The sequence below is a fragment of the Anarhichas minor genome, unplaced genomic scaffold (assembly GCF_050575085.1).
Source record: "Anarhichas minor isolate MPS153535 unplaced genomic scaffold, ASM5057508v1 ptg000025l, whole genome shotgun sequence".
NCBI classification, from domain to species: domain Eukaryota; kingdom Metazoa; phylum Chordata; class Actinopteri; order Perciformes; family Anarhichadidae; genus Anarhichas; species Anarhichas minor.
The window spans coordinates 5,918,654-5,937,885 of record NW_027466471.1 but is presented as its reverse complement, the minus strand read 5'-3'; the positions used below and the strand labels follow the sequence as shown (position 1 = coordinate 5,937,885).

General features: G+C 45.3%; 2 protein-coding genes across 6 annotated transcripts; both read left to right on the top strand.

Moving 5' to 3' along the window:
* The first annotated feature begins 24 nt into the window (after positions 1–24).
* Positions 25–10,151, top strand: dusp2 (dual specificity phosphatase 2). Of its 5 annotated transcripts, none has more exons than XR_012956129.1 (11): positions 25–119; positions 1,648–1,904; positions 2,151–2,225; positions 2,335–2,418; positions 2,537–2,557; positions 2,691–2,780; positions 3,039–3,166; positions 3,361–3,511; positions 4,080–4,248; positions 4,581–4,716; positions 7,685–7,823. XR_012956129.1 is itself a non-coding variant. In XM_076099182.1 (11 exons), exons 2-10 carry the CDS (start codon positions 1,703–1,705, stop codon positions 4,657–4,659), a joined length of 999 nt encoding a protein of 332 aa, XP_075955297.1. In that variant the 5' UTR covers positions 25–119; positions 1,648–1,702; the 3' UTR covers positions 4,660–4,676; positions 7,685–7,821. The 5 variants fall into 5 exon arrangements, 3 of the variants coding, with proteins under 3 accessions (XP_075955297.1, XP_075955296.1, XP_075955298.1); XM_076099182.1 differs by having other exon boundaries at positions 4,581–4,676; positions 7,685–7,821; XR_012956130.1 differs by lacking the exon at positions 7,685–7,823 and having other exon boundaries at positions 4,080–4,349; positions 4,581–4,675.
* A 6,353-nt stretch (positions 10,152–16,504) lies between these two features.
* adra2b (adrenoceptor alpha 2B) lies at positions 16,505–18,691 on the top strand. The gene is made up of 2 exons (XM_076099498.1): positions 16,505–16,895; positions 17,099–18,691. Exon 2 carries the CDS (start codon positions 17,141–17,143, stop codon positions 18,689–18,691), a length of 1,551 nt encoding a protein of 516 aa, XP_075955613.1. The 5' UTR covers positions 16,505–16,895; positions 17,099–17,140.
* Positions 18,692–19,232: the final 541 nt, after the last annotated feature.

The window sequence follows — 19,232 nt, the reverse complement described above, 5'->3', positions numbered from 1 at the left end:
TCACTCATCCTCCCGCGCGCTTCTGGGAAATGTAGTGTGAGAATAAGGCTTCAGAATTATTTCCAAAAAGAGACCAAGTCAGCAATTGACATTGGCAAACACACAGGGCAGAGCGTTAGGTAACTATTAATCACATTTAGCAGTATTTTAAAATGATTGTCTGTTTTCATGTGCTACTGTTTTCCATGGAAACAATTAAAATACAAAATAGACTTTGTGGCATTTTATCTTTCATTGGCTTGTACAAAGTACAGTGAGTATAGCTATGTAATTTAACCTAGCTGCATTTTTTTTGTTATTTACTATTTGTAAAGGGCGAACAGACCAGTAGTTTGTATGTAACGTTAGCATAATTAGCTAACGCTACGTTATTTAATGATAAGACTCTGACCGGCCATATCAGCTGGCACAAGGTTGAACAACTGTTCTGAACAAACTACAGAGGTGAGATCATCCAGAGCACAGAATAGTTAATGCGGCTGTGACATGTTTTCTAAGTTACCACTGGGTGACAGCAACAAGCTACAAACAGAGGAGCTGAATGACACAGAGCATTGTCAACTAAACTCTGTTGTGTCCATGGTTAGTTTCTTTGGCCTGCAGATATTCTCGTAATTGTTGTTCCATTTGAAATATGTTGGGTAGTAACTTAGTGGCAACGGTAGAAAAAGGTAAAGTACTTTAGCGAGTAGACATATTTAGCTTATTTTTTTAAACTGGCAACATTCGTGGTGGTGGCACCAACGGCTGAATTAAGCTAACAATAAAGTAGCAACAGTTGTAGTTTTTAGCTAACAGCTATGATAATTAGCAGTGACAGTATGCTAGTAGCACTCGTAGTATAGCATTAGCAGAAGCAGCAACATTGTTTTAAAGCAGTTACCCCAATTACTGTAAACAAAAGTATTTGTGTATCAGTTGCAGTAAGTAAGAGAAGTAGAAGAGGCAACCACAGCTGGATTTACAACTGAGCAAAGTCAGGTCTGTGTCAGTTGGTTTCGGTAATTTAATGACTAAATATTGTTGGGGATTTTGCAACTCTACAGTAAGACATCTTCCCCTAACGTTAAACGTCTGACCTTGTAGAGGGGGCATGTATCAAAATCTAGTTAGCTTAATTGTTCTTGTTTGTATTAGGCTTAAGTTACATGTTAGAGCTAAATCAATAAGCCTGTTAATCGAGTAGATGATAGACACAGTATATAATCAAACTATTAACTATTTTAGTAAACAATCAAATAATTGTTTGTTGTTGTTTTTTCACAAAATGACAATGATTTACTACTTTTAGTGTCTTACTTGTCTTATGTGAACAAACTGAATGTCTTTGGGTTTTCCTCTGTCAATCGGACAGAACCGGTATTTGGATGATGTCACCTTGGGCTTTGGGGAATTCTATTTTCAGAAATCAGAAACCGGTTTATTGACAAGCAGGTTTTCACCTACAAGCAATTTGCCTCTGTGTTTTGGTGCATTTACGATGCACATTTTGAGAGAAAATGAAAATAAAAGCAAAAAAGTAGTAGCAGTAGTAACAATAAAAGTACCAGTTCCCTGAAGAGCAGCTGATTGAGTGATGATAAGGTTTGGCAGTAGCAGTGAAAGTAATGTTTGTAGCAGCAACAATGTTTGGTAACTCTGTTTCAGAACCTGTTCAGAGTGAAAATTCCCAGGAGCCAGAGTGACTCATCCTGATGAGCAGATGCTGCTGATGCTGGTGTCCCTGCTCTGCTGTGTCCCTGCAGCCACGGCCTGTCTGCAGTGTGACCGCAAGATCAAGCTCCTGATCGAGGACTTTACCCTGTCAGCTCCCACCATAAACGACCAGATTGAGATAAAAAAGATTCGCGACCATGCCTATGTGACCTACAGAGAGACCAGCCGGCAGCGGAAGGGAGTCATTGGTGAGATCGAGACCCGGTTTAGCATGAAACAACGCGCCATGAGTTGATAGTTCACGTTACGCAACTTATATCCCTCATCTTGTCTCTTATTTTCATTGCATTTTTCCCAAATATTGTCAGGCCACTAGGGTTTTTTTATGGTCTGCCACTTGGGGCTTCTACTGCTATGGCCCTAACTTGGTCTTAAGACGGGAGATGTCTAAACTGTAAAATCAGTGAAATATTACTGTGTTTCCCACTGCTCAGATACTACCACTCTGTACAGAGCCAGAACTGAGTACCAGAGTGAGATGAACCGCTTCTTGAACACAGAGCACACTGGTGAGAAACAAAATGTGTTCCCTTTAAATATGACACTGTCATCAGAACAAACTCAACGTCTGCCAGATTCTGAGGCAAAGCCTGCTCTTTATTTCTTTTTTTCGTTCAGGATCTGTAACATTTGAGGCCATTCAGATGCTGGCGATGGGCAGGAAGATCTTAGAAAAACACTTGGACATATTCATCCGTGACGGTAATTGGCATGAATAACAGCGAGTGGTGTGCACAGTGTGAGGCGGGGCACTTAGTGGAAGTCACTGTCGCTGTACAAGATGCATTAGTTACAGATAAATGGTTTGTCTCTCCCTCAGGATTGTGCCCCAACAAGTGTGGTAAGTTTGTTCTGTCTGATCCTTCCCTCTGTAGCTGTGTACAATGTGTACTTACTGTATATTCATTGCATGTTTACAGGACACGTGTGTGTGTGTGTGTGTGTGTGTGCGTGTGTTTGTGTATGGTTTCCAGGGCTTTTGAAACGAAGAGTAATGGATTGCTCCTCTTGCCGCTACAAGATATACATATGTCCCTCTCCCTCTGGCCAGCAGGACTGCGGTGGTATATTTTTATTTACTTGTTTGCGTGCATGTTATTGGTGAGTGGGTGGGGGCTGGTTGTACCTATGAACTGGGAGCGCACCAGTCTTCAGATTACATGGATCGCGTGCAGTCACGAGTGTGTAAATGTGTCCCCTAAGCCAGGCACTGCCGCACGTTCATGTGCGCGGCTAATGAAAAAGATTATTCAAGTAATCCTGACGCAAATGAATGAAGCATCTCGCCTTCTGTTTTCTCTCCTCGCGCCCCTTTTCTCCAGAGCTCCCAGTGCAGGCTGAGGAGGGAGGCCAGGCCGTGTTGAACTGTTTCCTTCCATGGCATCTTCTTCTGTTGGGAGCGCCAGAGTACCACTATTCCTGGGCCCGCGGCGTGCCAGGAACTGAAAAGGTCTCTACCTCAAACGTGTGCACAAACAGAAGCTTAAGTTATAGCTCAGCACTTTTAAAACCACTTTGCATTCTTCCCGATTCCCATGTGTCAGATTCTGTCCCTTATTCAGCTGCATCCTGAATCTTAAAACTGACTGCCTCACGACCATCACTTCCTAATGTGTGTGTGTGTGTGTGTGTGTTTGTGTGCAGCTGAACGAGAGTGACTTCAAAGCCTTGGTGGTGACAGACGACTCATCCGTGGTCTTAAATCAGCTGCTCGCGGATGAACAAGGAACATATCGCTGCTCTCTGCAGGGCCAAGATGGAACCGTCTTCTACCGGGTCACTTTCCCACTCGCTGGTAGAGTACAGCTCTTAGACGTGACATCGCAGGAATAAAAACTGTCAGATCATTTAACTCTGAAGGGGCAAAAGGCGACATCGCATCCAAGTTAATTTCACACTTTAACAGTTGCCACTTCAGAGAACAAACACCCCAATAAAACAGTGTGTCAACTCTAACTAATTGGCAGTAAATGGAACACTTTAAGATCAAATGTCTCTGGTTTTGTGGTCCTCAGGGCCATGTGGACGTTAAAGGATATCCCAGAGGTCCCGAGTAAAATTAGAAACACTGTTAATTTAAAAGAAATTGTTCAAATGGTAAACTAAAGGCTTATAATTAGTTCCTGCGTTTGTGTGTGTGTCTGTGTTTGTGGTTTGCGTCTGTGGGGCGGATGTAGGGTGTGTCAATTTCTTTGAGTGGGTTGCTGTTATTGTCTCTTTGATGTCGCTGTGTGGGCTTTATTTTATTTTATGAAGCGTATTCTTCCACACATGTTCCTTATTGCTGTATGGATTTTGATACAAAGACCACTGGGTTTACCTAACCCTGGGTTTAGCTCATCTCTCTGTTGTTTCCTTCACAGTCGCCCCTTTGCCTGACCAGACTCACCGACCCGTCGTCCCTCCGCCCTCGCTGCCTCGAGGAGACGACTACTCGCCTTCTCGACTTACTGCCGACCTGCTGGTGCCGGTCGTCGCCATGGTTACGGCTTTGAGTCTGGCAGCCAGTGTAGGCCTTGCAGTTGTCCTGGGGTGAGAGACAGTAAGCGGGTCCGGAAGGTTAGCAGGAAGGGGTGGACGGTAAAGAGGTGACACGGAACAGTCGGAGTAAACGATGCAAGATGAAGGAAGTGGTTGAGTAGTCATATACTCTGAGGAGTGAATCGTGATTTATGAGGCTTCGGTATTTGCCATATAAAGCTACAATAGATATATAAATAAATGTAATGTTTACAATTGAACCGATTACGTCACTGAGCTTCCAGGAAGTGATGTCACTGACTTCAGCACAAGAATCGACAGGTGATGGACGAGTTGCGACTTATAATTAGCATCACTGTGTTTGTTTGTTTTTTCCTTCATAGAATGATGATGAGTCAGAGGAGAGCCGCGGAGCAGCCGAGGAGAAGGACGGAGGGAAGAAACACACACAGCACGGTGTGACGAAGACACCGTGTACAGTAAATACACACGCAGGTCATGCCTGGAAATTACACAGAAGTGAGAAAAAATTTCTGATCAATACATGTTGTTTGTCCTCAACGATGAACCGGGATCGCCGATGTGAATGAGACACCGAGAACTCACTAATACAAACCGAAAGTTTGTGGTGTAATGAAACCAGAGCGTACAACACACACACACACTGAAAATCCCCCAGAAAGCGCTCAATTTTCCGTAACGTTAAGCACCAGTGCCAGAACACTTCAATCATGTGGCCCCGGCGTGGGTCACGTTCCGAGTGATGGCGTTGTCACGTGGGCGTTTATGAGAGGAATCAGGGATGAGGTAAATCTGCTGGATTACAGTGGGGGTTTTCAGAGATTAATAGCCCCAGCCATCCAATTAATCCTGGATAATCTCCCTGTGGGAGGAGGGGGGGTAAAAAGCTAGCAGCAGATGTTTTCATCAGGGTTTCTTGTCATGTTTATTTACCTATGTGTTCATTCGGAAAGAGGGAGAGCTATTTTTCTTACATTACCGATAACGATCTCCTCATTCTGAAATCAGACTTCTTAAATCTCTGCTTCCATCCGGCTACAGTACGCTCTCTGTACACGTTGATGACACGCAGCTGATTCAGGAAAATAGTCGCCTCCATTCACACAACTTCTGTCATGATCTCCACCACCTTCCTCGTCACCTTCATCACCTTCGTAACAAGTAGTAACAAGTCATCGTCATCGTCATCGTCATCATCATCATCATCAATAACAAGAAATTCACACCTATCTGTCAGCATTGTGTCAGACCAGGTGTAATCATCAGCTGATTCTTTGCCAACCAAAATGCTCTGATGCGCAGCGTAGGAAAGATTAGGTAACATCGGCTCCAAATAAAAACGAAAGCGAGTGATTGATTTACGCACGAGTCATCGTGTCCAGGAATTAAGTCACTCAGTCGCCTCTGAAATCATCAATCATTGCTCAGGTATTTCAGGGCAGGGGGAAGTCAGTTTGGGATGTGAGCCTCGCATACGTAACACAGCTTGTGATGACAGTAGGAGGGGGTGTGTGTGGATGTTGAGGCCTGCATGGAGGGCGACAGGATGTATGTGCGGTGCTGTTTCCTGTCGGGCTGCCGAGACGGGGTGGGGGGGGTCGAAGGGAGAAAAAATAAAAAGAAACCATACTTTAAGACGCCCTCACACAGAGTCAACAGACTCGACTCATCACTTCGCCGCGGGTTTATACACTGTGTGTGTGTTGGAGCCTAAAGTGCAGGTTGAGGCTACAGTAAATGCACGCTCAGCGGCTCTGCTGACAGCCGTGATGTACGCCGTGTGTGTGTGTGTGTGTGTGTGTGTGTGTGTGTGTGTGTGTGTGTGTGTGTGTGTGTGTGTGTGTGTGTGTGTGTGTGTGTGTGTGTGTGTGTGTGGATTGAATATGCCGCCTCAGCAGGGGGAGAGCATGACAAAGTGGTAGTGCTGCTGAGTGGCCAGCAGGCAGCGGCGAGGGAGGGGAAGTGGGAACATGAAGAAAGTGGAGTCACAGGTTTGAGTGGGAGACGTATGTGGGAAGGCCGAGTAATTTGAACGTGGGTTATGAGGAAATGAAGACAAAGACGTCAAATTACACTTTGATATAATCTCTCCCGCACTGCACATGAAGTATGAGTGTCTTGAGACGTCTACAATATCCTACTTAATTAGAATTACTGGACTTAAATATTACTCATGTAGAATTGAGACAATGTGTACTGAAAATGACTCGAGTAAAAAGCACAAAAAAGAGCTTAAAACTTCAAATCTTCAACTTTCTATAATTAAATATTCAAAACTGAATAAGCGAGTGAAAATGAACTAATAAGAAAACCCCCTGGTTATTGTTTGTTAAGAGTTTGATACTCTAAAACGAATCTGCTCCATCAGTAATGATATAGAAATCACTTGTGTAAAAATAACTGTTCAAACTTTATCAGAACCTTTAGAAAGAAACTGAGAAAACAGGTTTTCAGAGCCTTTAAGGTCACCAAGAAAGAGTCAACATTGCGTCCCAGCTGTAACCACTTCAACGTATAACACCCTACAAACTGTCTCCGATTCATTATTATTTTACAAACAGCTTTGCGATGTGTAATCTTTAATATTTAACATTATTATCTGGTAATATTCTTTGTTTTTCCTATCAAATGAGCAGAAACAATCGCTGTATCTGTGCAGACGGTATAACCACCGCACACTGCCACTGTTTTTCTTTGAGGGAGAGATGTTATTATTTGTCAGTGTAATAGACGATAATGTCATAGAGAAGACAGATACAGATGCTCTAGATTTCCCGGCAGAGCAGCAACAAAGCAGGGCAATGTTTACTTTCCCCCAAGGTGAAAAGCAACCAACGACGGGAGAGCATTGAGAGGAAAGTGTTACTTCAGTGTGTGTGTGTGTGTGTGTGTGTGTGTGAGATCTTCTTGGGCCATGAAAACAATGCAGCAGCGTCTTAGAGGAGCTCGGCCTCCATCTAAATAACGACGCTCTGTGGGCTGCTGTTTCAGTGGCGACGGTCGGGTTTTTAACTCTCGGCATAACGTCATCCAACACATAAACACGGGATAACCCCAACCACCACGTGCGCGGGTAGGAAAATCAGACTTGACGTAAATGTCCATATGAGGAGTGACGGCCGGGCCATATATGGTCGTTCCGCTCGTGACGCTGTTCCTTCCGTGGAAAATGGCAAAGGCGGGGCCGCGGTGACCCCGCCCCTCTCACAGCTGTTATCAATGAGAAGTAAAACTCTCAATCTGAAGCGGATTCTAACAGACCCGACGGAGATGTCAACAAGTAGGCTACAGTAGATTTATAAAGCATCTCCAAAACGTAGCTTACTGTAGCAGCCTCTTAATCATTTGCACAGAAAAAAAAACACTTAACTCGTATTTATTTATCTTATTATTTAATATTTTTAGCTGTTAAAGGCAAATAGTTTATTATTTATTACTTTTAGCTTATTTTAAATACTTTTTTTAGCCATGACTTCAAGCAGTGAACCGTTGGAAATAGCTGGCAATGAGCTGGTCCACATACTCAGGACGCCCTGGGACCAGTACACCTCCGCCGGGTACGTGGTGCTTGACTGCAGACCTTTCCTCGATTTTGCTTTCGCGCACATTTGCGAGTCGCGCAACGTCAACTGGAACTCGATGATGCGTCGCAGATCCAAGAGCTCGGCGGTGGCGCTGGAGTGGCTCGTCCCGGACAAGACGCTGCTGGGCCGGCTGCGGCGCGGGGAGTTCTCCCCGGTGGTGGTGGTGGATGAGAGCAGCCGCTCCGTGGCCGAGCTGAAGGCGGAGAGCGTGGGCCAGATGCTGCTCACCGCCCTGCAGAACGAGGTTCAGACGCAGATCTGCTTTCTTCAAGGTAATGAGACTTTCCATTTCATTTGAACGCACCGAAAATGTGTCCTACTGTTACTTGACTTTGCAAGAGAACAAAAAACATTAATATATGTGCTCTGAGCCTACTTATTTATGTTTGTTATGAGTGTAATGTGTGAAACAAACTGTAATCTAAAACTATATATATATATATATATTTTATTGCTGTTATTGTTTCATACAAGCCTATTTTTAAGGAGGACTTTGGTGAAAGCTTGGGGCTCAGCTAATATATGTGACCCCCCCCCCATTTAGGTGGATTTGAGGGATTTACAGAGGCCTATCCAGAGCTCTGTTACAGCTCAGCCAGCAATCACCTCTCTGCAGTGGAACCGGAGCCAGCAGTGACGGGTCGGATGACACCAGCATATGATCAGGTAAGCATATGACCTTGTGAAGTACCAAATGACAATACGGAATGAAAAAAAGCTCTTTAGGTGATGAAAAATACAGAGTCCAAACTGCATAGTGATTATTCCTGATTTCTGTCAATTGCAGGACGGTCCCGTGGAGCTGCTGCCCTTCCTGTTTTTGGGCAGTGCCGTCCACTCCTCCCGCAGAGAGACTCTGGCGGCAGCGGGCATCACCGCCGTGCTCAACGTCTCCTCCACGTGCCTGAACTTCTACGAGGGGGACTTTCAGTACCTGCGGCTCACCGTGGAGGACAGCCTAGCCGCTGACATCAGAGCCTGCTTCTCCACGGCCATCGCCTTCATCGGTGAGTCTCTCCCCTAAACATCCAGCAGCGTCACCTTAAGAAGGTGAAAGTCCGGAAACAGAGCCAGTAAACACACAGCCAATTAGTCTCGTCTTAGTTAAAGTGGGTCGTCTTGTTACACTCTCGATGAAATGTGAAATATCCAAAACATTTCTCTAAGCAGCTTGTGCACTGTAATCCATTCTGTAGCCTGGATTTATGGTTCAACAGTGTAATCTTCCGATCATAAAAACAAACGGATTAAGCTGCACAAGATGCAGAAGAGAAATGTATGAACATTTCCTTTTCGTTTTCACCCCTTTCCCTTGTAAAGTTTGAGTTCAATTTATAAGAACTAACTTAACTAATGGCAAATAATTGACTGTTCCATCAGTCGTTCAGTTTAAAAACATTCCGTGCATCTCTGCTCGCAAAAACACTCTCATTGATGTCACAGAAACTGGTGTGAAGCGGTTTCGCTGATCTATCTTCCTCTTTCCGTCTCCGCCCACAGACTCGGTGAAGCAGAGCGGTGGTCGGGTGCTGGTGCACTGCCAGGCAGGTATCTCCCGCTCCGCCACCATCTGCCTGGCCTACCTCATGCACACGCAGCGCGTCAGGCTGGACGAGGCCTTCGACTTTGTGAAGCAGCGGCGGCAGGTCATCTCCCCCAACTTGGCCTTCATGGGGCAGCTGCTGCAGTTCGAGACCGACGTTCTCTGCCAGGGGTGAAGGCGCGGAACCCCTATTAAGAGGAAACCATTAACACAACCGCTCTTTATCGATTCCTTCTCCTGCCTCCCGCAGGCGCTGTGCTGCCCTCTGAGCGCTATCAGGACTCGTATGCGCAAATGAACCGTTTGTGCTATTGAAACTGGCACAGTCACAAATGTATTCTTTGTATGTTTAGAGCAAAACTGCCGTGTGCTGCTGGCATCACACGGTTTTGTCTGGTTTTGTGTGTATTACTTTGTTTGACTTACGTGCCTGATCTTTTGCAAGGGCTGTCCTAAATGGGGTTTTTTTCACGCATCCGAACCACTGTGACATGACATGTCTTTTCACGAGACAACACTGTGCTTCTTACAGCAATACTGGATGAATCTCAAGTTTTATTGTCTCGTTTATGAAAACGCACTAACTGCTGTTGGTGTCGTGTTATTATTCTGTATCCTGAGATGGATCACACTCAAGCTGGAAGTTTTTTATGATGTAAATAGATTTGTTTTTAATTTATTAATTCAACATTGGTTATGACATCGTGAGCATTATTACTGTCTGTTACTGCACTTTAAGGTTTGGCTGATTCCCTGCAGTTTTTCGGGATTTTTTTACCACTAAAATAAAAACATGCTGGAGAACACACTGGGTCTGTTTACTCTGTATAATGTACTTATTTCATACATATATGACACATCTCACTTCTCATATACAGTCAATACATAGTCCCCATTACAAAGGCACATGTTCACAGACTGACCTTGCAGTGCTCTGTTGCTAAACCTGAGGGTTTTAAAACGCTGCATTGAGTGCTTTTGGAGGATTATCCACAGAGAATGGGTTTCACAGTCTGAAGTCCTTTTTGACCTCAACCACCACCGGCATAAAGTCCACATCCACTTGCTCAAGTTGCGAGAACAACTTTGGTCAATTGTCACAAGGAATTTTTTTTAACAAGAGAGCCAAAAGCTCTACTTTGACCAAATGCTGGTTCCTCATATTGGGAAAATTCCTGCTCATTACCTCCACGCCAAACTATGTTCAAAACATGCTGTTTGTCAGATGAACCAACGAGAACATCAGACACAGTTCACCTATCTCCTTTCATCATGAGGGAACGTCTCCTTCCCATGAATTTCCACTCAATCCACAGCAAGTCACACTATTTAATAGCATTATGTATTTTATGATGAACAGTTTAAACGAAATGCAGTAAACTCTAAATGTCAACCTAATGGGTAGAGATGACAAAGAAGGACCACTGCATTAAAGACCAGCTGCCACCACTGCCTCATCCCCCGCTGCTAATTATGCCACCCACGCTGTTGTCATAGCCATAGCTAAAATATTCCACTTGCCCTCATTCATCCGTTGCCCAGAATGTACGCGGGCATAACTGCTATTCACTCGACTTCTTCCTTCCATTACCCACAGTTTTCCAGTCGCACAGCAGAGAAGTGCACCTTGGGGTTTACAGGTTTTCATGAAGACCCAGAAAAATAACATTTGCTCTTCTGGTTTGTGTTAATTTAGACTCTCACAGTCACATTTGGGTTACATCATTTGAAGTATATGCATAAAAGCTGACTCACTCTCACAAATGTTTATAAGCGTGGCCTTCAGTTGCATGTTGTTGCCTCTCGTCTGTTTTATATAATTTAATTTATATAAAAAGAAACCTGTTCAATTATATAAAGGTTTGTTGGAGGGGGCGAAGATTCAGTGTCTATGATAGGAAAATACATCTTCACTAGTCCGTGCAATATCCATCAACTGTAAGCCACACTATGCAAACAGTCATAAAAATGAAACAGGAAGAAGGAAAGGGAGAGTATAAATAGATATTAGGCCGGTTTTAGTGCATGTTGTCAGACTGTACGGGTGGTGGAAAGTAACTAAATTCATCTTTTTACAGTATAATTTCGAGGTACTTTACTTGAGTACATATTTTTTTATGCTACTTTATACTATACATAGTGTACTTTTTACGCCGCTTATGTACCAGTTACTTTTCAGATTAAGGTTTTCGGTGCTGCTGGTCATGCGACAGATGTCTCTGAGTTGTAACTGTGATTTCTCCTCTAAATTTCTCAGATGGCTCATCAAAATAACTGCTTAAGGCCAGGAGTCATCCAATATGATCCAAAATCCAATACAGATTTGTGTTGCCAGATTTGTCTTGTGACCTTTGGGAAGAGGCTCAAACCCTATGGTGGGAACCAGTGGCCCTAAATGTTTATCCAGTACAGAAGTTATAATTAGCTCCACCCAACCAGCTCCAACGGTATAATGCTGCATTCATGCATCAGAATCGACAATCTATTAAAGTAATTGATAGTCATATGTGAGTTATTTTTACTTAAATTCTACTCATTCTACCTCTGTTCTTTCACATTAAGTAGGTTTTTGACAGGAATACATTCATATATTGTTATTGTGTATTTGTACATTTTTCTATGGTGTATTTAAGATCTGAGTACTTCTTCCACCACTGCAGGTAGTTTCAAAAAGAAAATATCTGCCAGACTACAACCTGTATGATCACATAAACAGTGCTGCCAACATCACAGGGCATTGGTTTGTAGTGAGACAGCGCTCTCTAGTGACAGCTTTTGAAATGACCAGAAAACAAGATGATTCCAAAGCATCCAGCAGATGACGCCAGCAGACTGTTTGTTAACTGTGGGGGCCTTTCTGTGACAGAGATAACAGAAAAATACCACATCTCTCTCTCTCTCACACACACACACACACACACACACACACACACACACACACACACACATACGCCTATCATATCACTCTGTCATTTATTTATCACTGGAAGCAGACTCTTCCACCTCCTTTCATTTAAACGTCTCTCTCATCTCATTTGTGGCATTCATTTCCTTCTCAGTCAGCCCGGCTCCCTAATGACAACAGACTGGAACCGTTGGGTGTCAGAATCGATCACATTACATTAGGCTGTGTATGTGTGTGTGCGTGTACGTGTATTTGTGTAGGGGCTTTGCACAGCGACCACACTTACAGCTGAAGACTGTGTCACTCAAACAAGTAATCCCAGTCGCACAACACTGCCGACAGATCATATGAGCAATATGTCTGATATTGCTAGCAGGGGAATTACAATGTGGTGATATCCACACACACACACACACACACACACACACACACACAGTTGTCATCATTGTAAATGGAGGAAAATGACAGTGTGACTATCTGGGAGAGCTCGCTGTAATTTTTTGCAGGTTACACACACACACACACACACACACACACACACACACACACACACACGCAATGCTTTACCTGAGGACCCTCACTGATATAACACCAAAGGAAGAAAACATATTCTACTGTGCTATAATTGATTTGGACCGGAACCATAATGTGCACACACTCCCACCACAGCACTGCAGTGTGCTGACCTGCACTATCCGGTCTTTTAAAGACAATACATCTTCTCTTGGTCTTTGCTGTGTTACATCTCACCACACAGAGAAACTTCAGGAAGTAGTGAAAAAAAACAAAAATGTTTTCCCAAGGAGAGAATTCCCTTTTTGCAGACCAGGTGTTAACTTTAACAGGTGTCGAGCAAGAAATACTGATCCACTGTGCGTGATCCGTGCGCGCGTGCACGTCTGCCTACCACGTGCTCTTACACGACAAGCACTTCAGGAGCGGCGTACTGTGCGCCGAACGCCGCGTGCTGCCCTGTGTCCATAACCCCGGCATCCGTGACCCACCCCTCTCCCCCAGAATGCATGTTACTCAGCGCGGTTCTCCCGTGGACATGGAGACACTTGATTGAAGTGCACTTTCCCGCTAAAAGCTTTATTCTCTTTGTCCCTTTTTATATTTAGAATGTGTAGCGTGGAGCAGAAAATGTACAAGCCATTATTGCCTGCTGCTGGGGGGGGGGGGGGGGGGGTCACACAATTAAGAGAGCAGAGCTCCCGATTGTACTTCCACGAGGCGGCTAGCTGTGTTTGTCTCTCATTAAAGCGGCGATGCGTGGGGCGCACTACAAAACAAATAATAATAAAGAACAAGTAAACAGGACCACCCACTCACACGCCATTCATAAGATTGTGTGCGTGCGTGTGTAGGCTGGCGAGTGTGTGTTGTTTGTTTGCGTGAATTTGCATTGCAGAGAGGCCACCTACCCGCTTTTAAACTGGATTGACTCCGCTGCTATGTATAGTTTATGGCGCAGTGAGACAGCTGCGTGACGCAGGTTGCCGCTCGATAATTGAACATTCGAGCACTTGATCTCAGGTAGGCGACAATAATGATCGATGCGGATGTCTGTGTTTCGGGGTTGTTGTTTTTTTTGGGGGGGGGGGTAATATAAGTGTAAATGCATGAGCGCAGAAAGCGGGAACTCCCTGGCCCCTTGGGCCCTTGGCCCCTTGGCCCCTCGCAGCTTGCACAGTGAGCAGAGGTGCGAGGTAACGCGGTGCATTTTACCAGCGGTGAAGGAGAGAGGAAGCTGAGCACGAGGAGACCTCACATATGTCGCAAGGAAGTGATTTCGCTTTTTACGGCAGCGTTTTATGCGTCGGTTGTAATCACCAGTTTCTTTGCGAAATCTGACAGGCATGCAGTTAAAAGCATCTATAATTTAAGATCCCCGAAGTGGGTGATTTATCTAAATGAGAGCTTCCGCTTTATAGAAAACACTGCGTTTGTGAACTGTTTACTACTGGGACTACTTTTTCACAACTTGGGAATGAGTCCCTCTTTGAGGCGCTCCAGCTAGGGGAGGCAACTTCAGGTGAACAGGGTCAAAAGCTCTCACTGAAACCTCCGCATGTTGATTACTTACATTAAGACAGTTATGTTGCTGTATTCCAAGTTCTCCAAAGTTTTGTGTTCAAATATGCAAATTGAGCATTATATGATAAAATGATATGCATACATTTCCAGAACACGAATTGGATAAAGCCATGTCGACATATTAGAGTCAAAGGTTCGAGCAGAGGAACATCTGGATATCTCTTTGTGTCACTCCATAAATCAGAAAATACTGTCAACAGCCATAAATAATCAATTTTCGTCTCGTCTCATGTCAGGCTGTGAGTTATGTATTTTATGTGTGTTTATGTAACAAAATAAGACTACAAACTGCTTTTCGTTGTGTTGCAAGATGACAATGAATGAAACCTTGAATCTTGAACAAACCCTTATATATATATATATATATATATATATATATATATATATATATATATATATATATATTAGTGCTGGCAACGATTAAAATATTTAATCGCGATTAATCGCATTGTTATGGCAAAGTTCAATAATGAATTCAAAAGTAGTGTATTGCGCACTTTTATTTTAAAAGTACTGCTATATGAACAAAAGGGCAATAATATTTGGTTCACGAGATGCAGGTAGCATGTTTTATACTTAATGTGAATATAATTCATACTTTGTTGGCATCTTATTCTGAAAACCGGATGTTCGTCTGAAGAAACCGGATGTTGTCTCACGTTAATCTTTCCGCTAACTTTCAAAGTTCTTCGCTCGCTCCCGATCTGTGCCGTTTAAATGCGTTTACCGTGAATTTCAGCATATAGGTGCACTAAAGTGTAAGTGTCTGCTGAGTTGACCGCAGCGATGTCCAGTAGTCTGCAGGGAGAGCAACAGTTCTTGTCATCCTCTTGTTGTTATGTATATGTATTGTCTCTTGTCTTTCAATTAAAAAAAAAAAAAACATTAGAAAAAATTTTAAAAATTTTTAAATATATATTTAAAAATATATATATATATATATATATATATATATATATATATAAGAAGAAAATGGAACGTTTGATTTATGCAAGTGCTACTGAAGTGGAGATTTCTGGCTAAGAGTTTCAGCCTTGGACTGTAAAATGCCATACACTTTGAGGACGCTATTGAATAGGGGGTGAAAAATGACTATTAGATATCGCCATGAAACCTCCCAGTTCATTACATTAAGACTACTCTTATTTATTACACGTTTTATGTTAAATGTGCAAATGAGGCATTATCCAAAATACTGTAAGAGGAATCAACAGACACAAATAGACAAAGCAGTAAAAAAACAACCTAAATGTGTATCTTGGATGTTTTCTGTTCACTAGTCTGGAAGCGAAATAGCCCAAAATCTCACTAGTGAGTGCATGAAAAACTATATTTTTGCCTGTAGTGTTTCCACTTAGGGATATAGAAGATATCCCTAAGATGGAACATTCACAACACAACGCTGCAGCATGGGCACAAGCAGGTGGCATCGGCTCAGCACTCGGCTGGACACCGTAGCGTCCCGTGGAGTTAATTGATCGAAGCGGTGCAAGCCATTTATAATAGAACTGCGTTGGTTGGGTATGCATTTAATGTCAGCAGTAAGGAGGGAGAGAGAAAATAAGGATCCCATGACGCCCACAGCTCCATGGTGACATCACTGGGTCTAAAAAACGAAGCGCGAGAGGGAGATGGGGAGGCACCCCACTCATTAGATTCCGTCGCAAGTCACGAGTGAAGATGATGCTGCGCCTCCGCGAGGACGCCCGTGATGTGTGCGCCGGCGGAGCGGCTGTTTCTTGGTATCCCGGTTGAACTTCTGAGGAGACAGGAGCCCCAAGGAGAGCGGAGACGGCTCCCGAGACGCGCAGATTGAAACCGCTTCGCGAGGCTAGTTCCACCACCGAGGAAACAACGCGTTTCGACTGCGCATCTGTACCCGCACCGAGAGCTGGAGAGCTCGAGGTTTTTTTTAACTTCGAGTTTTGTGTTTTGGGTCGACTGACCGGAGACGCTGCCAACCCGGTCAGACCGATCCTTCGCAGGGGGAAGGTGGGGAGACATCAGCACCTGTTCATTACCTGTAAATATCGCACAGTGACTTTATTCCACTTTATCTGAGCGGCCCCGCGTTCGCTGTTCAGATGATACTGTCGCTTAAACGCGCGTCTCCAAAGAAGGACGCACGGAGATCGCACAGGGGTCTGGATTATTTACTCTCATCCCTCTTGTATTCAATGTCGCTCCACTATAAATGACCCTAAATTACATTTTTATGAACTGAATACCCCCATCTTTAAGATATCAATTAATCCACTGAGAAGGGGAGGAGAAAGGATCAAACTTCGTGCGCAAAATAAGTTGTTCAGGCTTTTTCTTTTCTTTTGTAACTCTGCAAAGGTTGGTGCGCAGCAGGCACTACTTTTTTTTGTGGGTGGCTGGGGCATCTGTTCTACGAAGTGGCGTTCTTTTTTAAATATAAAAGCAGTGATCCGCGTCTTGACGCATTACCCAGGACTGGTTTGCGTGCTTAAAATGGACTTGACGGAGCTGCCGCGGAGGATGCAAGGGAGCTACCGGTTGGCAACGACACAGGGACAAAACTGAGGTAAATACCATACAAATTATACCTCATTATAATCACGTATATTATTTAAAAATGCAAACGCTGTTTTATTGCGCACAATCCATATGATAATCTCATGACACAGAAGTTTATTATTAAACACCCGTAGTGGTGAAATTCATTTTGGAGACAGTTTATTTAATGACCAAACATGTTTTGTTGTTGTTTTTTTGTATTCTGTACAGACTCCTGGAAAAATCTTCTCGGTTCTGGAGAACAGCTGGTCCATGGAGCTGAGCGGCTGGAACAGCAGCAGCGTGAGCAGCGCCGGAGCCTCCGTGCACAACCAGAGCATCATGAAGCTCGCCCCTTACTCCCCCGAAGCCACGGCGGCCTTCGCCACCGCCATAACCTTGATGGTCATCTTCACCATCGTGGGCAACATCATGGTCATCATCGCGGTCCTGACCAGCCGGGCTCTCCGGGGACCGCAGAATCTGTTCCTGGTGTCTCTGGCCGCCGCGGACATTCTGGTGGCCACGCTCATCATCCCCTTCTCCCTGGCCAACGAGCTGCTCGGCTACTGGTACTTCAAATCCCTGTGGTGCGAGATCTACCTGGCGCTGGACGTGCTCTTCTGCACCTCCTCCATCGTGCACCTGTGCGCCATCTCGCTGGACCGCTACCTGTCGATTTCCCGGGTGACGTACGGCCGCCAGCGGACCCCCAAGCGCATCAAAGCCGCCATCGTGGTGGTGTGGCTCATCTCTGCCACCATCTCCTTCCCGCCCCTGCTCTCGCTGAACAAAAGCGAGGGAGGGGAGGAGGGCAGCGAGAGGGGGCCCCAGTGCCAGCTGAACGACGAGCGCTGGTACATCCTCTACTCCACCATCGGCTCCTTCTTCGCGCCGTGCCTCATCATGATCCTGGTCTACGTGAGAATCTACCAGATCGCCAAGCAGAGGACGCGCTGCCCACCGGGAGAGCCCCGGAAGGACGGGGTGGGCTCCGCCACGCCGAGTCAGCCCCCGCGACGCGTCGAGGCCAACGGGAAGGAGGACGAGGAGAGCACGCCTCCTTCATCCAACAAGACCTCCAACACCAGACCCCCCACCCTCGCCATCACCCTTTCCCCTTGCCCAGGAGACACGCAGACCACCCAGTATCCCACCTCCAATAACCTCCTGCAACCTCCGTCCCCTTCTCTCGCTATGACCCCTGTCACGACCTGCCATGACACCTCTTCCCACGGGTCCTCTAGCCCCCCCTTCCCCGCGCCCCAGCCCGCCCCTGCCAAGACTAACGAGAAGGGGAAGAAGGGCAAGCGGCAGGGGTGGAAGAAAGCTGACAACAACAACGGCGACAGCTCGAGCTCGGAGAGTGACATGGAGCACAGCCACGGGGGAGGCCGAGGCAGCGCCAGCATGCCGGGGTCACCGGGTGGGGTCCACTCCCCGGCCTCGGTCAAGCGTTACCGGGACATGATCGCCACCTCGAAGGGGGCCCGGCTAGTGCCGGGGAGGAAGTCCAAAATGGACAACAACCCCGGGGCGGCGAGGCGCAAAGCAATGGTCAACCGGGAGAAGCGTTTCACGTTCGTCCTGGCGGTGGTCATTGGCGTCTTCGTGGTGTGCTGGTTCCCGTTCTTCTTCTCTTACTCCCTGCAGGCGGTGTGCCCGGAGACGTGCGCCATCCCCGGGCCCCTCTTCACGTTTTTCTTCTGGATCGGCTACTGCAACTCCTCGCTCAACCCGGTGATATACACCATCTTCAACAAAGACTTCAGAAAGGCCTTCAAAAAGATACTGTGCAGAAGCACCAAGGGTACTTTCTTTTAGCAGACAGCCCCGCTGTTTAGGACACACGGACACGCACTGACACACACAAACAAAACATGCAATTTCTGAGGCATATGAAGAAAAAAAACGAAATCATTTCCATTTTTCAGAACACTCAAAGGGCTGAACTGAGAGACTCTTCTTTTTTTTTTTACAAGCCAGTGTGTGCGAAACAGGCAACTTAAGGCAGCTTGCAGCAGACACACACACGCACATACATTTTTACAGGGTGTGTGGGGTGACAGCAGGACATGGGAGTCGAGACACTTCACTGCTCAGCACTTCAGCGTCGCTGATAAGACTTTGATTGCAAAGTTTTATCTCCAGATCACATTTGACAACGGATAATGCTGGGCGGTGCAGAAAGACGACGCAAGAAAAAACACTGAGAATGAACTCCTCAATTAAAATACAGTTTAATGTATAATATTTATGGAGCAATGGGGGAAGAAAGTACGAAGAAGGAAAAGTGACCTTAGATCCCTGTGAGCCTGGGGACATTTTTATTCATCAATACAGAGCACAAGGGGTGGGGGGGTGG

Coding starts and splice junctions, on each gene's coding strand:
- dusp2 (XM_076099181.1), top strand. Junction 4,717..7,684: donor TGCCTGGAAATTACACAGAA/GTGAGAAAAAAT, acceptor TACTTTTTTTAG/CCATGACTTCAAGCAGTGAA. Junction 8,469..8,589: donor TGACACCAGCATATGATCAG/GTAAGCATATGA, acceptor TGTCAATTGCAG/GACGGTCCCGTGGAGCTGCT.
- adra2b (XM_076099498.1), top strand. CDS start 17,141: ATGGAGCTGAGCGGCTGGAACAGCAGCAGCGTGAGCAGCGCCGGAGCC.